Here is an 18,883-nt window from a genome sequence, read left to right on the forward strand (position 1 = left end):
ATTCAGAGTGCCATGAAAAACAAAAGTGCTAACATTATACAAGAAAAGTAAAAACACTACTGTGAGGTGGCATCCAATCTGATTCGTTAGAGAAGGTATAACAGAGAGGAGAGTGGGCCAGTGGCAGAGCAGAAAGCCAAAGATAACAGGCTTATCACCCAGTGGGGCCACTGACCAGTCAGCTAGCCCCAAGTCAGTGTCTACTGGCCCAAGCCATTGAACCCTTTTTAGGTACCCTTGCTCGTCGGCACTTCGGCAGCATTTGCCACTATCACAACCAGGCATCATACCATCAACCCTTCAATAACTAGACCGCTTACTTAAACAACCTGCCACTGTAGTTCCATCTTGATTTCCTTTCATTGGTGCCCTGAACAAAAGGTAAAATGTAGCTATGCTTGGTGAACAATTAAATAAAAAAGAAATAATCCTCAAACTAACTTGTTTTGGCTAACGTGGCCATCATTGTGTTCCTTCATCCTGAGAGAACCACAAAGCTGAATCAGATTTTTGCTTCCCTCTTCCGATGGTGCCCTCTCCAGGTGAATCTGTGCAGTAAGAAGCTAGAGCGAGCGGAGCAGCTGATCGGAGGCCTGGGCGGAGAGAAGACACGCTGGAGCGACATGGCCTTCAACCTCGGAGAGCTCTACAACAACCTGACTGGGGACATCCTCATCTCAGCAGCCATAGTGGCTTACCTGGGGGCCTTCACCTCCAGCTACAGACAGGTATGCCGAGGGGCATAGATAGTACATACTCAGAGGTGGAGAGCAACTAATTATGTTTACTTAAACACTGCGCCTACACAGATTTTTGAGGTACTCGTGCTTGATTTGGGTATTAACTTTAGCGACTCCAGAATTTAGTACTATACTTAGTACTACAGTACTATCCTTGTAGGGTAAGTCAGGCACCATAGAAGGGCATAGACTGTACCATATCAATATATTTAATCTCTGTGAGAGGTGAAATAAGGCTGTTTGTTTGTGTGGGGCTGTCAAAGTCACTAGGCCTCAGTCATCGTCTCTGAGCCATATCTTTGATGTGACAAAGACGAGGGGATGCCAGACATTGTAAATATTTAACTTGTTGTGTGCTTCTCCGTCATGCTCAAAGGGATCCAGATTAAAGAGTGTTCCTCTGAAGACCTTATTGCTGCACGCAGATCCCTTGGTTCTTCTGAGTATTTTTAAACAACAAGGGACATTCATGAAAAATATATGCCACACTTGCAGATCACATCACATCAAAATGCAGATACATTTGTGGGGATAATTATGTTTCCCAAACTTTTCTGCTTGAGAACACATTTCAGGAGAAACGATGCAACCATAAAAAGCACAATCAGACTTCCTACTTGTGTTCGGGGAATTTGGTAAACAATTGTACACCTCAATATGTCTTCCTGCACAGCTGTTACATTTGGAGTTAACATTTATATACATTTTGAAGCTAATAATTGTTTGCTGGTGAGCACACTGACCAATGTACATTTACTTGTTTTCCAGACTAATAAAAGCCTGAATGCTTGAGAGCACTTTGCTGGAAAGTAAACACTGTAGAGGTAGAGAGGCACTTACTTTCTCCTCCAGCTGAGCCTCACATGTCTCCCAGAACAGGCTAGTGTTTAAAGTGGAGTTTTTATACCCTGTCACTGGGAGGGCCACTATGATGCTGGAGAACAGAAAGGGGGAGAGGAGAGGCAGATTAGTTATTTTGGGGTATTTGTCTGGGTATGCATATGTATGTATGCTTTTGTTCATGTCTGAAATCACTCTCTGTAAGCGGGATTGTGTGTACACACAGAAAAATAAAGGTGCGAACTGGAACCAAAAATGGTTCTTCGGAGTGACGCCATAGAAGAACCATTTCTGGTTCCACAAAGAACCTTTCGGCACTCCTTTTCTTAGACGCCTACATTGTGTTTTTGTTTATCTGCCCTTGTATAGCCTCATTTGCAATTGCACAATATATACTATTTACACTATTATACACATTATTTTCCGCATTATTGTCCACATTTATGCCATCACCCACCATCCAATAACTAAGAATTAAGAACTTTTTAATTAAGGACCTTTGAAATCTTGAATGGTTCTACCTGAGATGATTCTTCATTTCAGGTAAATGGGTCACTCCGAAGACCCATTTCGGTTCCAGTTCACACCTTTATTTTTCTGTGTGTATGTGCTAGTATTATGATTGCCTAAGTAAGCGTATGTAATCTGTGTGTGTGCATGTGTGGGTTGTGTGCACATATGCTCGCATAACATTTTTGTGTACAGGTAGATTGTTTGTGCACTTGCGTATGCTCTAGTAGCGTATTTGTAAAGTGTGTATGTGTTGTGTGTGTGTGTGTGCGCGCGTGTGTGCATGTTCCTCTCCAGTGTCAGACAGAGGAGTGGATGGAGCTTTGTAAGAGCAGAGAGATCCCCTGCTCCCGCAACATGTCTCTGATGAACTCTCTCGGTGAGCCGGTAAAGATCCGTACATGGACCATCGCTGGCCTTCCTTCAGACAGCTTCTCCATAGACAACGGTATCATCATCTCGTAAGTAAAGACATAAACTTTACATCGACATGACACGCTCCCTTACAGAAAAAGGCGTCATCATTTCATCAGTGTTGAATACACCAACTTTACATTGACGTTACATTTCCAATGCCAGAACAGCAGGTCGGTGCTGAGGAAATGGGGGGGGGGATCATTATTTGACTATAATGACATGAAATAAAGAGGGAAGTGTTGAGACTGCCCTAATAAAAAGAACAGAGCCTGTGCTAGGGGTCAGTGTGAAGTGATCTTATTGAACCTGAAGGAAGAAAGAGCAACATTACGGGACGCCTATTTGTTTCATCGGTGCATCTCAGAGAATGATGCTTTTTAATCACAAGACTATGGCCCCCGGTGCGCCGCGCCACTGTGAGCTGTCGAACTTTACTCAGAGTGAATGTTCAGCCTCAAGCCGTGCTGTACATCTCAATCCTCCTCCTCCAACACCACCCTTCTGTACTGATGTCTCACAGTAACAGCTACAAGAGCTCTCTCTCTCTGACTGACTAGGCAGCTTCGCTTCAGCTGATCACATGCTACTGTCTGTGTGTGTGTGTGTGTGTGTGTGTGTGTGTGTGTGTGTGTGTGTGTGCGAGAGAGAGAGAATAAGAGTGTGTGTCTACGCATTTGGGTGTGTGTCTGTGTTTGTGCCTGGTTTCCCATAGATTATGGAAATCCTGCATCATCATGGAATTTCATTAATTCAAGTACAAATTTTGAAAATGGGCCACTTCCACCATAGATTAAGTTATTTGCAGTGTTAATTACGTTAGTGGTTAGTAATTATTTTTCACAGCTGCAAATTTTGCTGAAAACAAAACAAAACGCCATGAAATGGTTTCAGGTAGTAATGCAAAGTCATGGAAAAGCCATGGAATTTAGAGATTGTTTGAACGTACTGACTGGTGTGTGTGTGTGTGTGTGTGTGTGTGTGTGTGTGTATGTGTATGTGTGTGTGCAGTAACGCCAGGCGGTGGCCCCTGATGATTGATCCCCAGGGCCAGGCCAACAAGTGGGTGAAAAACATGGAGAAGGCCAACAGCCTGCATATCATCAAGCTGAGTGATGCCGACTTTGTACGTACGCTGGAGAACTGCATCCAGTTCGGCACGCCAGGTAAAGCTGCACATGTGTTTGTCTATCAGTGTTTGCATCTGTTGTATGTGTGTGTGTACGTGTGTGTGGGGAGTACTGGTTTTGGGGTTAGAATTAGGGTTCAGGCAATTAGACCAAGGGTGTTGATCGGGCATGTTAGGGTTAGGGAATGAATGAAGTTGATCAAGTGTGTGTGTGTATCTGAGTGTGCCCTTTTATGTGTGACTCTCTTTCTGCAAATCCCTCTTTTTATTGATTGACAAAGTCTGTGGGAAACATGGTTTGGTGCATTAAGTATGTGTGCCTGGGAGAGAGATGCACACATGCATGTGTGCATACATATGTGTGCATCTCTCTCTCTCTCTCTCTCTCTCTCCTCTCCCCACCCACCCACCCACGCACGCACACGTGCGCACACACACACACACACACACACACACACACATATTCATCCATCTATAAAGCTCTGTGGACAGCTCAGGTAGGTGCAGCTCCCCTTACTGCCTGAAGGAGTCTCTCTTCACCACAGGAACGGATCAGTGCTGTGCACAGAATGCTATTCTCCTTTGTTCTCTGTTCTGCAGCGGAAGAAATACAGTCAAAACATATAAGCAGTATTTCTGAGTTGAGAAGTTCCAGTAAGCCTCTATTAAGGTCTACTGCTCCACTCATTATATAGAAATGCTGTAAATCACACAAAAGCCTAGGAGAAATCAAGTGTGTTTTCTGCACTTATATTTTGCCTGCCTGATCAAATTGGCATGTGATATTTCTGTGTGGGCAGATGTGGCCGCTGTCTTTTCTACTGGTTTTGTTTAGTGGTAGTTTGTTTGTCTAGTTTTATATAAAGACCTCCCTCTAGACCTTGAGTTTTAGCCCTGAAGTAGAACAACATTGCCTCAATTCCCAATGCTACTGTGTGGACTTGACCTTTTGACCCAGGTGATAACAGTTTGTGTTTCAGAAAATACCTCTCTAGCTCTTTAGAGAAGCACACAACATAACAAGCAGCCTTGACAAAATGCTCTTTCATCCTGGCGTAGGACTTTGAGGGAGTGAAAGAGGGGACAGCAAGAGAAGAACAGAGTTGGAAAGAGAGAGACAGCTACATTGCCATTAAAAAGAAATCTAAACAATAGCCCAAGTCAGCCAGCCATCACGTCTTTGCTTACTGACAAACTGCAAGGCTAACAGTCCAGAGAGTAGCACTGTCCTTGCAGGGTGTAAAATAGTCCCCAGAGGGCACAGTGCCTCCCTTCATAGCCTGCTCTCTCCTTTCACAATGTTGCAGTCTGCTAGCTGTTTTATTGCAGCCTATAATCCTGTATCTGTGCTAGTATCCTTTCTCTTGTCTCAACTCATCCCCCCCCCCTATATAACAGAGTACAGCCAGATCTATACCAGTGATATACCAGACCTGACATAATAAAGCTCCAAAGTAATTTGGAGATAGTTGGTTCAATTAAATCAACTGTCTCCAGCTTGTGGTGAGAGAAGGTTCATCAGCTGTTATTGCTTATGCATTCTGGTTACCACCTCCAGGCATAATGTCAATTATAGATGGGCTAACTTACTTAACACCAGAAAATCATTATCATACTTAATGTGAAATCATATCCAACGATTCACAACCCTTTTCACCTCATCACGGTGAACACCTCAGAGGGCCTCTAATGATGATGTCATGGGAATAAAGGATTCATAACTGGTACTGGTAACTCTCTGACTCACTTCACTGATTGCTGCTGATTGTCTCGTTCCACGGGCTTGTGTACATGGAGTTTCCTGGAATGCACTTAGACTTCATTGTTGAAGTGCTAATCACAGGTAGCTGAAAGAGGGTGAGGGGTCAGCTCTTATCTGTCTCATCCTATCAGTGTATTTCAGGGGGATCTAAAGTAATGTACTACACGATATATAGCTGCGATAGGTGTATCATACTTTAGAACAAAGGATGCATCAATACCTCTGACACAAGTTTCGATCTGATCCATTACCTGAACATTATGGGTTAGAGTTAGTCAAAAATGATTGAGATATAATCTATTTTTCTTCATTAGAGAGCTTGAACATCAGTCCTTGTGTGAAAAAGATTTTCTGACATGATTGTTGGTATGGGATTTCAGTATTGGGGAGGTTCTGCTAGTCCTACTCCTACGCCACTCACTGTAGTTGAGTTGGGCAGCTCCCAGCTGAGATTGTATGTAAATGTGTGAATATAAAGTAGGGCTCTCCTGAAAAAGAGAAGGGGTGCTCAGTCAACCATCCATGGCTAGAAAACATTGACAAACTTTGAACGTTGAACGTTGTCTTGCAGTGCTCCTGGAGAACATCGGTGAGGAGCTGGACCCTATCCTGGAGCCTCTGCTGCTGAAACAGACCTTTAAACAGGGTGGTGCCATTTGCATCCGCCTGGGCGACTCCACCATTGAATATGCCCCCGACTTCCGTTTCTACATCACTACCAAGCTACGCAACCCCCACTACCTGCCTGAGACCTCTGTCAAGGTAAGTGGGAAACTACCCCAGAAACCGCTATATCCTTCAATATCCCAATAAACAATTTAACTTGTGTTTTAAATTGTAAAAACACACACCAATTTTTGCTCTATTTAAATGTTTAAATGTTTACATTTGAAAATGTTGCCATATTGAATGCATTTGAAGACATTATTGTCAGTACTGTATTTGGCAAAGTCAGTAATCATTTAAATCACAGCAATAGAGGTTTGCAGCGGTTTCAATACTGTGTTCCTTACTGGCCCTCTCGCAATTCTTCATTTCTCACCTTGCAACAGTTTAACATGAGGGGTATGACAATAAGGCTATCAGTACTTTAACATCCTGCATCCACGTCAACACCGAAGCCCTTCTAGCTCAACCCATAAATTTTCCTACAGTACCACTGAATTTTTCTGGTGAACACAATACATATCTGCATGCAAAGGATGTAATAAAGTCCCATCACCACCACCACCACTACAACCCCCATCCTCCACCTCCACGCCGCTCACACACAAACATTCATAGTCAAAGACAGACAGACACGTGCACTCACACGCACACACACACACACAATATGAGCATTTGACTTCACCTGGGTTCTTTCTCTCTCTCTCTCTGCCCGTTCTTGGCTGAGCTTGACCGTGCAGTGGGAACATTTCCTGTCAGTAGCCACTCGCCGTGGCTGTTTGCAGCAGGTGCCAGAGCTGTTCTAATGAGCCTCCCGCACTCCTTCATGCCTCCTCCACCCTCCCCCAGCACGCAGATGGAGCTGGTACCGTTCAATCCCACTGCAGCCAAGGATAGATGTATCTCCCACCAGTGCTATTGCCAACACAGAAGAGAATGATAGAATGCTGGCTCCAAGGGGAACCAACACAGCTATCTGCACTCCTCTGCCTTTAAAATATTATTTTCATCAGACCTAATAGTTAACCTAGTTTCGGTGTGCTATTCCGTAATGATTGTTATTAGATCTGAATGATAGAACTGAGCTGCTGTGAGACATTGCAGTGTTATTGAAGTGTGAATATCATGTGGGGCACTGTATTTTCTCTTTCAACAGTGCAGCTCATAGTTCAGGCTATTATAGGCTATTTTAGAGAGGGAGAGGTTATTACTGTAATAGGCCTGATCAATCAAAATGTGATGCACTCCATTTGGGATGTGTTTTTTTTAATTTTTTTTATTTAAAGTTTGAACTAAATAGCAAAATGGCCCTTGCCCTGAAGAATTATTGCAACCCTTTATACCCAAAGTAGGAGATGATTTTTTTCTGAGCCCTATTTTTGCTTGTTGGCTCTCGCTCCAAAGGGTCATACCACTCAGATGACAGCACATTTTTACCCCAGCAACGCATTACTCAATAATGTTCCATTTAAACACAGTGGCCCGTAGTCCACCGATACCAGCTCCTCAATGGAGCACAGTCTCAGAATAAAAAGCTATTCCAAGAAAAGGCGCATTAAAGGAAATTGCATTACAGAGAGGCGAGGGGTTGGAAGGCATTACTGAGGATCGCATTTCAAGCATCTATTTGGGGAGCCCTGCTCTTTATGGGCAGCTATTAGATAGATTCAACTCATTTTTCACAACTGGCTCAATCCATTTTTTTCACCCAAGCCTTTTTTTGCCTACAGTACACTTCCATGAGGCTCCCATTATGCCCATTGAGTTCCATTTGAAATACAATACTTTCAATACAAGAGGGCAAGCCCCTAGTAAGCCAGGCCTAAGGAGCTCAAAGGAAGAAGAGAAGCAAGGAAGGAGGGTGTATGTGTGAAAACGCCAAATGGGAGATTTATATGGGCTCCGAGTCTTTACCACCAGCTGAGTGGGCCCGCTGCATCAATAGAAATGGAATTAGGCCCTGGAGAAGTGCACTCGTTTATTAGGGCAGAGAGTAGATACCAGATATAGGCTTTTAACCTCTGGGAAAGTGCAGAGCATGATGACTAAGGCTGTGGTAAAGACACACTCCTTCACTCCCAGTTGCAGCACTTTTCACAGAGAGGAAAAGAGTAAATGCATCCTACCTGTACCTTGCCAAGGCCAGAGTAGTTATTGCCATTGATTGGAGAGGAAGGTAGTGGGGAGTGCAGCATGGAAGCCAAGATTATCAACACTGTACAATAAAGTGCCACACTTTAATTTCTGAGAGCTAGCATACTCGGGGAGTGGGGCAGGACACACAAACTCACACACATGCACGCAATGGAATGACATTATTATTGATAATATTAATTACTATTTGTGTGTGTGTGTGTGTGTGTCCTGTCCCTTCCCCTGTGTTGTAGGTGACCCTGTTGAACTTCATGATCACCCCAGAGGGCATGCAGGACCAGCTGCTGGGCATTGTGGTGGCGAGGGAGAGGCCTGACCTGGAGGAGGAGAAACAGGCTCTCATCCTGCAGGGAGCAGAGAACAAAAGGTAAGACACACCACTAATTAAAGAGAAAATCAACACTATAATAGGGACTCAGAGAGAGCAGTGAAACAACAGTTTTCTGCCTTATGTGATTGTGTTGATTTGCTCTTTAAAGAGGAATGGATGAAACTGTCTTTCCTCAGCATGGAAACTGTAGACATGTTAAATCCTCCCTGTGTTTTCGGCAGACAGTTGAAGGAGATCGAGGACAAGATCCTGGAGGTGCTGTCCTCCTCTGAGGGCAACATCCTGGAGGATGAGACGGCCGTCAAGATCCTCTCCTCCTCCAAGGTACTCGCCAATGAGATCTCTGAGAAGCAGGCCGTCGCAGAGGTAACAGAGGTGAAGATTGATGAGACCCGCATGGGCTACACACCCATCGCCGTGCACTCAGCCATCCTGTTCTTCTCCATTGCCGACCTGGCTAACATTGAGCCCATGTACCAGTACTCCCTCACCTGGTTTATCAACCTCTTCATCAGCTCCATCGACAACTCTGACAAGAGCGATGTCCTGGAGCAGAGGTAAGCAGGCAGGGAAATTAACACCAGCTATCAGCCAAGTACTAGTTACGTTTTTCTGCTCTACCAGCCACAGGCAGGTTGTCTGGGGGTTCTTTTCCACTCTAAAAGTCATGTTTGGCTAGTAAACTAGTGAAAGAATTTTGGAATCCATTAGTAATAGATTTTGTGAGTGTTATGTTAAATGTGAATAAATACAGGACTTCTGTTTTTGGGTAGATTTTCACTCCAGGGAATGTTGCTTTGTATGTTTCTCTTAATGGGAATTGGCCTACTGTGTCAATTAGAACTATCAGAATTATTAAAACTCTCAAAACAAAACAACGGTTCACAAATGTTCCCCCTCACTGTTCATTTTTAGAGCAAAATGTTATTTTATATTAAATTAGCAAGTCCCTTTCTAATTTCTATGGTGTGTATGTGTGTAACTTTTGCTCTGCACTAATTAGCATCCTGCACCTGCCAAATCAGCCTGCCAACCAGCTGATCGGTTAATGTGGGTCAGCCAAAATACTTGGGCATGCCCAAACTGCACCTATAAACACAAAATTTCATTAATAGTTCAATCTTGCTATTACAAACATATATACACTCACCGAGCACTTTTATTAGGAACAGCATACTAATACTGGGTAGGTATCAGCTTTCAGCTCAATGTCAACGGCTACCAAAGTGGCATCCACCTCCAGGTTCAACGTGTTGCATTCTGAGATGCTTTTCTGCTCATTACATTTGTAAAGAGGTTATCTGAGTTACTGAAGCCTTTCTGTCAGCTCCAACCAGTCTGGTCATTCTCCTCTGACCTCTCTCATCAACAAGGCGTTTCCGTCCGCAGAACCGCCGCTCACTGGATGTTTTTTGTTTTTCGCACCATTCTGTGTAACCTCTAGACTCTAGAGACTGTTGTCTGTGAAAATCCCAGGAGATCAGCAGTTTCAGAAATACTCAAAGCAGCCCGTCTGGCACCAACAGCCATGCCACGGTCAAAGTCAATGAGATCACATTTGTTCCCCATTCTGATGTTTGATGTAAACATTAACGAAAGCTGCTGACCTGTATCTGCATGATCTTATGCATTGCACTGCTGCCACATGATTGGCTGAATGGATAATTGCATGAATAACCATGTAGGTGCATGCTTGTCTGCATACATGTGTAGCTTGTCTGTATATATTATTGTGTATTTGTGTGCTAGTTGCCTATTCAAAATGCAGTTTCATAATAATGTCTATGATGCCAACTCTTCATTAAATAACAATAAGAGCTATGTGTGATGATCATACACCAATCAATAAGGCAGAAGTTGTCATCACTGTCATTTAGGGGAAGTTCCCTATGACACGTGCTTCTTTCAGTAATTTACATGGGCTTCCTCTCACTCAGTGATTTACGCTCACTCACTCACTTACCCTTAAATGTATTATATCAATCCTGCTTTACCACAAGGAAATAAGTCTCTGTCTTTATTGTGAATCCTCGATGATTTGACTTTTGTTTAATGTGTTTTTAAGTGGTCAAAGTCATAAATCAAATCAAATTCTGTGTATCACTGGAGGCATAAAATCTACTGAAAGTGTTCTGACTAAAGATATAAACATGAATTAGATGTTACTGTCTCAAGTTTGAATTGACTTCCTCACACTAACATTTTATTTATTTAATTATTTAAGAAAGGTCAAGCTCCAAGCAGAGACATTAATCATTATGCTGTGATGTGTGTGTATATGTGTGTGTGTGTGTGTGTGTGTGTGTGCCTCTGTGAATATGTGTATGTTTGTGTGGCTGTGTGTACATCTGTGTTTTGTGTGTGTGTGTGCGTGCGTGTGTGTTTTCGTGTGTGTGTGTGTGTGTACACGCTTGTGTGCTTATGTGTGTGTTTGAGCCTGGGTTCCCATGGATCACAGGATTTCTGCCAAACTCATGGAAGTTTAGAAAATGGGCCACATTTTAAAAGTTAAATCTTATCCATAGATGAAGTTATTTATTTATTTTTTCATGTTAATTACATTAGTGGCTAGTGGTTATTTAAGAAAGGTCAAGCTCCAAGCAGAGACATTAATCATGTGCGTGTATCTGTGCACGTGTGTGTGTATATGTGTATGCGTGTGTGGGTGCATGTGTATTTGTGTGTGGGCATGCTTGGATGTGTATTTTCCTCAGACTGCAGATCCTGAGAGACCACTTCACCTACTCGCTCTATGTCAATGTGTGCCGCTCACTGTTTGAGAAGGATAAGCTGCTCTTTTCCTTCTGCCTCAATGTCAATCTGCTCATGCACAACAAGCTGGTAGGAACACACATCAACACACAAACACACAGTCACAACATGCAAACACGGCTCTAAATTGCAACCACATTGGTCCCATATTGGCTTATCTTTCTACTGTAGGTAGTCATGCCGTACCATTAACCTTGACAACGTATCTCAAACGTACCTCAACGCATCTCTTTCATGCGAACTTAAGATAGTTCAGTAACAAATGCCTAGTCAATGAAAAGATGAAGCGGTCTATAAGTGAGTACTTTAAAAATAAAGATGAGGAGAAGGGAGGGGATAGAGAAGAGTGGTGCTGATGATGCTGAGGAGGAAGGCAGGGAGCAGGTGCTGTCGCTAAGATGACAGCAGAAAAGATTTATATCTAAATTTAAAAAATAGTGTGACCAAATCATACTGACAAAGTTGGTAGCGCTAGTGCCACCAATGGAAAAGTTTTCCAGAACGTGTCCTCTATATCAGTGCTTTACATCTTATTTTCTTTACATCTTATATCTTTAACTTGCACACTACCCATCCATCAAATGCATCCAAAAATGATTTTTAAAATTTAAACTCTTCAATCATCAAATTTTCTCAACAATCCAAAAGACCCACATTTTGAATTGTTTGACCTTTGCCCTTTGCTCCCCGGCCAGGTGGACGAGGGGGAGTGGCGCTTCCTGCTGACAGGCGGTGTGGGTCTGGACAACCCCCACTCCAATCCCTGCACCTGGCTCCCCAAGAAGTCCTGGGATGAGATCTGCCGCCTGGATGAGATGGAGCATTTCAAAGGTCTGCGTCGTGACATGGCCCGCCTCAAAGATGAGTGGAAGAAGGTCTACGACAGTCCTGTGAGTGTCCACCGGCTGACTGGCTGGTCTGGGTGGGGCTCCAACATGGGTGGGTGTGTCTGTGGGTGATGTATCTATTTCTGTGTTAGTGAAGACAAGGGAAAGTGGAATGCCTGGAATACTCTGTTTTGGTTGTTGTCTACCCATCTTCTCTTTCAAAAGGATAAGGAGGTTGGGTCCTTGGTATCAGAGAATAGAGCATCTGAAAGCATGAAATCATCTTGTATAGAAAGTACGCCATTACGTCAAAATACCAAAGAATCACTGAAGGGAGAAACAATCTGTTAATCTCTAAAAAATACAAGATTAGTCATTATGCACATTGATGTGAGGATTTTGAACATGACTGGTGTCTCTCACTATAGTAAGTACAGATGTATTGGCTTACAGCTTAAAAAAAAGTGGTTTTGGTGCACTGTTCTTGCGGTGATGTGTTGGGGAGGCAGCACAAAGGTGGGGTAGGCAGGCAGGAGTAGAGAGGAGGAGCAGAGAGGAGGATGAGGTCTTCACTGACATCCATCCTAGACAACACCTTCCACTCCATCTATGGTGATCTGATGCAGCTGAAGAGAACCTTCAGCCTCCGCCTCATCCTGTCTTAGGTGCTCTTTTGTCCCAACAGCCATCAAATGTGTAATGCTTCCTCTCCAAACAGCCCATCCTCTGCCACATCAAAGGGTGCTGAACCAGGGTGTCTGCGCTGGCCATACATATTGTCCTGGACAACTTTTCGCATTCCCATGTTCCGCACTAATCTATACAATATTTGCTTGAACTGTTCTGGTCTGCACATTTATATTAATTGGTTCATATGCTTTTTATACCTATGCTACCTCCATCCATAAATAGGTCTATGTTCTGACTATGATAGTGACAATGAGAACAGACAATAATAATACTAATAATATGACTACTACTACTGTTTATTGATGCTAATGATCAGGGGCGTTGTTAGGATTTCAGAACATCCGGGGCTCAGCTCAGAGGAAGTCACAGAACCATAATAGGGGGGCATCCTCCCCCGGGAGAAAATTTTTAAAATTTCAACAGCAAAATGCATCAATCTGGTGTAATTTGACATGAACATACATGGGTGTAAATGAAGCAGCATAGTAAACAGTTTGAGCAGCAGTCTGCACAGGCCATCAGTGATACAGTAGATTGTAGTCTGTCTCTCTCTCTCCTCAGGCCTGCCTCCTGAATTCTTCTCTTGACACTTATTTGTCTCTGTACAATTTACAATTTCACATTTGGCAGACGCTTTTATCCAAAGCGACTTACACATGAGATTTGCATACAACACAAGCAAGTTTCTAGATAGGAGAGAACAACGAGAGTAAGTGCTATAGAGCTAAGTTCTGGTCCAACAGGACAAAGGTGCTACGAGACAGTGCAACAAGCTAAGTTCTGGTCCAACAGGACATAGGTGCTACGAGGGAGTGCTACAAGGAAGTGCTATGAGGTAATGCATAGAGTGCATCAATTTTTTTTTTATTTTTTATTTTTTTTATGAAAGGAGGTATTCTCTAAAGAGCTGGGTCTTTAGCCTTTTCTTAAGGATAGAGAGGGATTCTGCGGATCGAATGGAGTTTGGCAACTCGTTCCACCACCGGGGAACCACAGAAGAGAAGAGTCTGGCTAGAGACTTAGGGCCTTGCTGAGGTGGCAGCACCAGGCGCCGCTCCATGGCAGAGCGTAGTGAGCGGGAGGGAGCGTAGACCTGAATGAGGGAGTTCAGGTAGGTCGGAGCCGTTTTGGTTATTGTTTTGTAGGCGAGGACTTGAACTTGATGCGGGCAGCAGCTGGGAGCCAGTGGAGGGATATGAATAGCGGAGTGACATGTGTTCTTTTGGGCTGGTTGAAGACCAGACGCGCCGCCGCGTTCTGGATCATCTGCAGAGGTTTGAAAGTGCAGGCCGGGAGCCCTGCCAGTAAGGAGTTGCAGTAGTCAAGGCGTGATATTACAAGAGCCTGTACCAGGAGTTGTGCTGTATGCTCAGACAGGTAGGGTCTGATTTTCCTGATATTGTATAGAGCAAATCGGCATGACCGAGCAACAGAAGTCACATGCTCCTTGAAGGTTAGCTGGTCATCAATCATGACACCCAAGTTTCTGGCAGACTTTGTGGGTATGAGCTCAGTTGATTCGAGCTGATTCGAGCTGTCTCCTCTCTCTTGTTCATTTCAGGTTTTGCAAAAAATTAACAGACACAGTTATCAATTAATATATAAAACTTTAAATATATATGATATACAGTATGTGCTCCGCACTCCTCATCTGTCTCTTTACTGTAAAAAAAAAAGATCCAATCCAATCGTAATCCAGTGGGTTATATTTAATCAAAAGTTATATTTCTATATATTTCACTACCTATGTCATTATATTACTACAACCTAATAGTGAGCTACTTTGGTTTGTTTGTTTCGTATGGAAACTTAACTTTAAGCATAACTCAATTTAAGAAGTAAATTATTTAACCTGTGATGTCCTTCTGTTAGGGAGCTGATATTTTCAATGCCACATCAAAGATCACCATGAAAAGCCTAATCCATTCTGAATGGCTGGAGGAGTCTACCAGCATAGTAAAATATACAGAGGCACAAATTAAAAATTACATTTTTAAACATTTTCTCACGTTTAAGGGAAACAATGTCTTAAGTTGAAGATAATATAGATGTTTCATGTGAAGAGGATTCGTTTTTGCATTTAATGTTCAGCAGCCCACATAAGTAGACCTGAATGGGAGGATTCAGTAACTAACTGACTAACCAGCTGACTGGAGAGAAATAGTAACATTTTGTTTACAGTGATCCAATATTATATTGAAGATGCTGAGCTAAAAAAAAACTGCTGTAGCTTGTAGGCATCTAACCATGAAGCTATCAACCAAGAAGAAGAAGATCCTGTCTTGTCTTTTCCTGACATTGTGTTTTCTGGCTGTAGCCTACCTTGCCTTCTCTGACCTAGACTAGGACCGACCGATTCAAATCATCCATAACGTAGCCTATTCCTTTAGTTCGACTCAAACTACACGATGACAGATTGGCAGAGCCCTCTACCAAACAGACACACATAGCAAGCAGCGACAGGTGAGTTTGATTTGTGTCGCGGCATGTACCTCGATGCACCCAACGCCGGGCTTCAAAGCTGGCTCACGTAAAATAACCGGCCCGCTCTGACTACTAACTCGAATTTACCCCGCACTCTGTGCAGGCAGATCTGTGTAGACAGGCTCACAATGGAGCGTGGATGATGAGAGGCGACAGAAATCTTGAATAATGTAAAACTTCACTTAGGACTACATATTAACTGATCAAAAATATTCGGGGCTAATCTCAAAATATTCGGAAGACCCTGGCAACGCCACTGCTAATGATTATAATATATCATCAGTTAATGTTTTATTATTATCATCATCATATAACAGACAATAAGGTTCTAGTGTTTAAATTGTTAGTTGCATACAGTATGTACTTATGACCCTCTTTTGCTATAATCTTATTTATATTCTGTTAATTTTTACTGTATCCTCTTGCTATTTGCTGATGCAACAGCCCAGTTTACCCACAAGGATCATTAAAGTTTCAATTTTATGTGTGAAAGCATAGGTGAGAAAGGGAAAGAAGAAGAGAAGATAGAGTGCAAAAGAGAAATAGTTTAGGCAGTTGAACAGCCTGACTTGCTGTCACGCATAGGTGACAACACACGCCATCTTTGAATTACAAACAATGGAATCAGACATTGAACTTTTATCTAATTAAATCTAGTTTGTTCCAGTTGTGCAAGTCACATCTATTCAATATAGATGCAAGAACAGCTGTTCAATCAAGGACACACAGACATGCTTGTGCACTTGCTGCGTGCTTGCACAGACACACACACACACACACACATACACACACACACACACACACACACACACACACACACACACACACACACACACACACACACCCCATCTTTGAATTACAATCAACAGAATCTGACATAACACTTTTATCTAATTAAATCTAGTTTGTTCCAGTTGCACAATTCACAGCTATTCAATCTTGATGCAAGAACAGCTGTTCAATCAAGCACACAGGCACTCAGACTCATGCATGCACACACACCCATGCACACACAGAGAATCCCCAGGAGACCTTAAATAGGTGTATCCGTCTCAAAGCACCTGCCAACACACATAGCCAGAAGTCTCTCGACAAACAGCCTGGGGGAAATAATTCCAAAAAGTTCCCGGCATTATCACTCACTTCCCCCAGCACAATTGTGCCACAAATTAACCAAACATATTGCTCTGCCCCAGTACCCAGTGGCTCTTACTCTATGTCTCTCCCCCTCATTCTCCCTCTCCCTTTCCTCCCTTCTCTCTCTCTTGTTCCCTCCTCCCTTCTTTCTGGCTCTCTCTGTCTCTCTCCCCTTTCTTTGTCTTTTTCCTCTCCTTCCTCCGCCTCTCTCTTTCTCTGTCTCCCTCTTACATTTTTCTTTCTCTTCCCCATACACATCACAGATTGCCTCTCTTATCGCTTAATTACGTTGCTTAATCTTGCTACAGGTCAATAAAATGCTATACCCCCCCACACACACACACACACGCCCGACCACCCCCCTCAAAAAAACAAGTTTGATGCCAAGGCGCTTCCATTATATCGGAGAGTAACCTGATTATGGCGTGGCACAGGCCGATCCCCTCCAGACGGCTCCCTGCCTGATGAATGAAAATGACTGTGAATTCCCTCATTACAAACAACATTAAAAGATGGCATTTATTCGTCTGTGTGGCTCGGCTTACCTCCTTATCTGGGTTGCTTGTTTGTATCGTTAGGCCACTTAAACGTTGGTTTTGGAATGTAGTTATTGGCTTGATGTGATAGATAACGGTGAGTTAGTGAAAGAAGGTGGGGGCTGCAAGGGAGATTACATTTTTTCTAGCAAAAGTCTGGTAAATGTTTGGCTTTTTTACTTGTTTATTTGGGTAAATGAAAAAAAGAAGAAAGAAGAAAAAAAGAAACATTGAGTGCATTTACACATCAATATTCCGTATATGAGCCTTATCCCTGCTAAGACCTTAGTTGGGATATGCCGTTTACAAGGAATGATCAATAAATATTTTTGCTCATATAACTACATGCCTTCTACAGTTTTCCTGTTGTGTTCATTAGTGGCACATTATTTTGATGCTTGTGACTCCATGGAAACGCCAAACCATGTGGCCAAACCCAACAATAAGAGTCAAAATATAGTGATTAATAACGACATATCCCAGTTAGCTTATTCAGGTTTTTCATAGTCAGGATACGGGATTTTCCCGCTTATCCCGCTCATTGTAAATGGGATATGGCATTTACATGAGCCAAATCAATAAACTGAATATTTGATTATTCTGAATATAAACGGAATATTAATGTACATGTAAACATACTCACTGTCAAGAGATACTATGGGATGAACATCTCTACAGTGTGGAGTTTGTAGCACTTCCTCTGGATGTATGTAATGATTTGATGGGTTGTCTGTCATGCGTGTGTCGCGTCTCCAGAGCCCCCACCAGACTCCCTTCCCTGATGAGTGGCAGGAGAAGCTGGGCCAGTTTCAGAAGATGCTGGTGATTCGTTGTCTCAGACCAGACAAGGTCAGTTCACATCACTGCTCTTAAAAATGTTAGGATATTATTAGTAGGATATTGAGCTGCACTCTGTTCCGTCTCAAGGCTGAAAAATTAATCAAGGGAGACAAATCAGGGCTACTTTGCCATAACCTCTGAACATATCCGACTCATCCACTCTCCTTTTGTCCACCAGGTCATTCCCATGGTGCAGGAGTTTGTGTCGGACAGCTTGGGCCGCCCCTTCATTGAGGCTCCGCCTTTCAACCTGGGCAAGGCCTTTGTGGATAGCCACTGCTGTGCTGCCCTCATCTTCATCCTCTCCCCTGGCTCAGACCCCATGGCTGCCTTGCTCAAGTTCGGAGATGAAAAGGTATGGAGACATCTGAGAAGTTTTAACAGCTTTGAATCCCACTGTGTCTACAAACTGAACATGAAAGAAGAAATTGAATCCTCAAGATTTCCAAGGCTGAAAAAAAGAAACAAACAAAGATTTCCAAGACTCCCACCCAGGTCTTGAAAGTGTGGAATTTATTTTATTTTAACCCTTTCCTGGTCAACATCTATGTGTATGTGCATGTACATTTTTATCCCTCAGGGCTTTAGTGGTAACAAGCTGACCTCCCTCTCTCTGGGCCAAGGCCAGGGGCCCATCGCCATGAACATGATTGAGACAGGCATTAAGGAGGGGACATGGGTGGTCCTGCAGAACTGCCACTTGGCCACTTCCTGGATGTCCACACTGGAGAGAGTCTGTGAGGTCAGAGCACTAACAGAAAGAGAAAAATACACACATGTACCTTGGAATAATGTTTGTTGCAGTACTGTTCTAAGCAAACTTGTCTTCCAGGCACTCACATGAATGAAGTGGGGCGGTGAAGATGAAAATAACAAAAGACAAAGGACATTTGTATTGTTTTGTATGGGGGACCATCACTAGCCCGTCCCTGGGGATGTTTATGAAACGTGAACATCAATAATAGTCATCATTTGCAGGATGGTTCTGACATTTCATCTCAAAATATCAAGGCGGGATGGCATGTAACTGACATGTGATCACTTTGAAGCC

General features: G+C 43.1%; 1 protein-coding gene across 1 annotated transcript in view; it reads left to right on the plus strand.

Annotated features, from left to right (window-relative positions):
• dnah7 (dynein, axonemal, heavy chain 7) overlaps positions 1-18,883 on the plus strand; it is a gene marked incomplete at its 5' end in the record, with an annotated part of 73,888 nt that overhangs the window by 39,430 nt on the left and 15,575 nt on the right. The window contains 11 exons of the mRNA XM_071543963.1: positions 543-728; positions 2,388-2,551; positions 3,516-3,670; positions 5,967-6,157; positions 8,449-8,582; positions 8,768-9,103; positions 11,261-11,387; positions 12,014-12,208; positions 17,749-17,841; positions 18,011-18,187; positions 18,413-18,574. Coding sequence (XP_071400064.1) covers positions 543-728; positions 2,388-2,551; positions 3,516-3,670; positions 5,967-6,157; positions 8,449-8,582; positions 8,768-9,103; positions 11,261-11,387; positions 12,014-12,208; positions 17,749-17,841; positions 18,011-18,187; positions 18,413-18,574 — 1,920 coding nt within the window. The remainder of the gene's footprint in view (positions 1-542; positions 729-2,387; positions 2,552-3,515; positions 3,671-5,966; positions 6,158-8,448; positions 8,583-8,767; positions 9,104-11,260; positions 11,388-12,013; positions 12,209-17,748; positions 17,842-18,010; positions 18,188-18,412; positions 18,575-18,883) is intronic.

This window comes from Centroberyx affinis, unplaced genomic scaffold (assembly GCF_046629955.1).
Source record: "Centroberyx affinis isolate AG114_WGS23_722 - 3 ecotype Tasmania unplaced genomic scaffold, CSIRO-AGI_Caff_v1 ptg004426l_1, whole genome shotgun sequence".
Lineage (NCBI taxonomy): Eukaryota > Metazoa > Chordata > Actinopteri > Beryciformes > Berycidae > Centroberyx > Centroberyx affinis.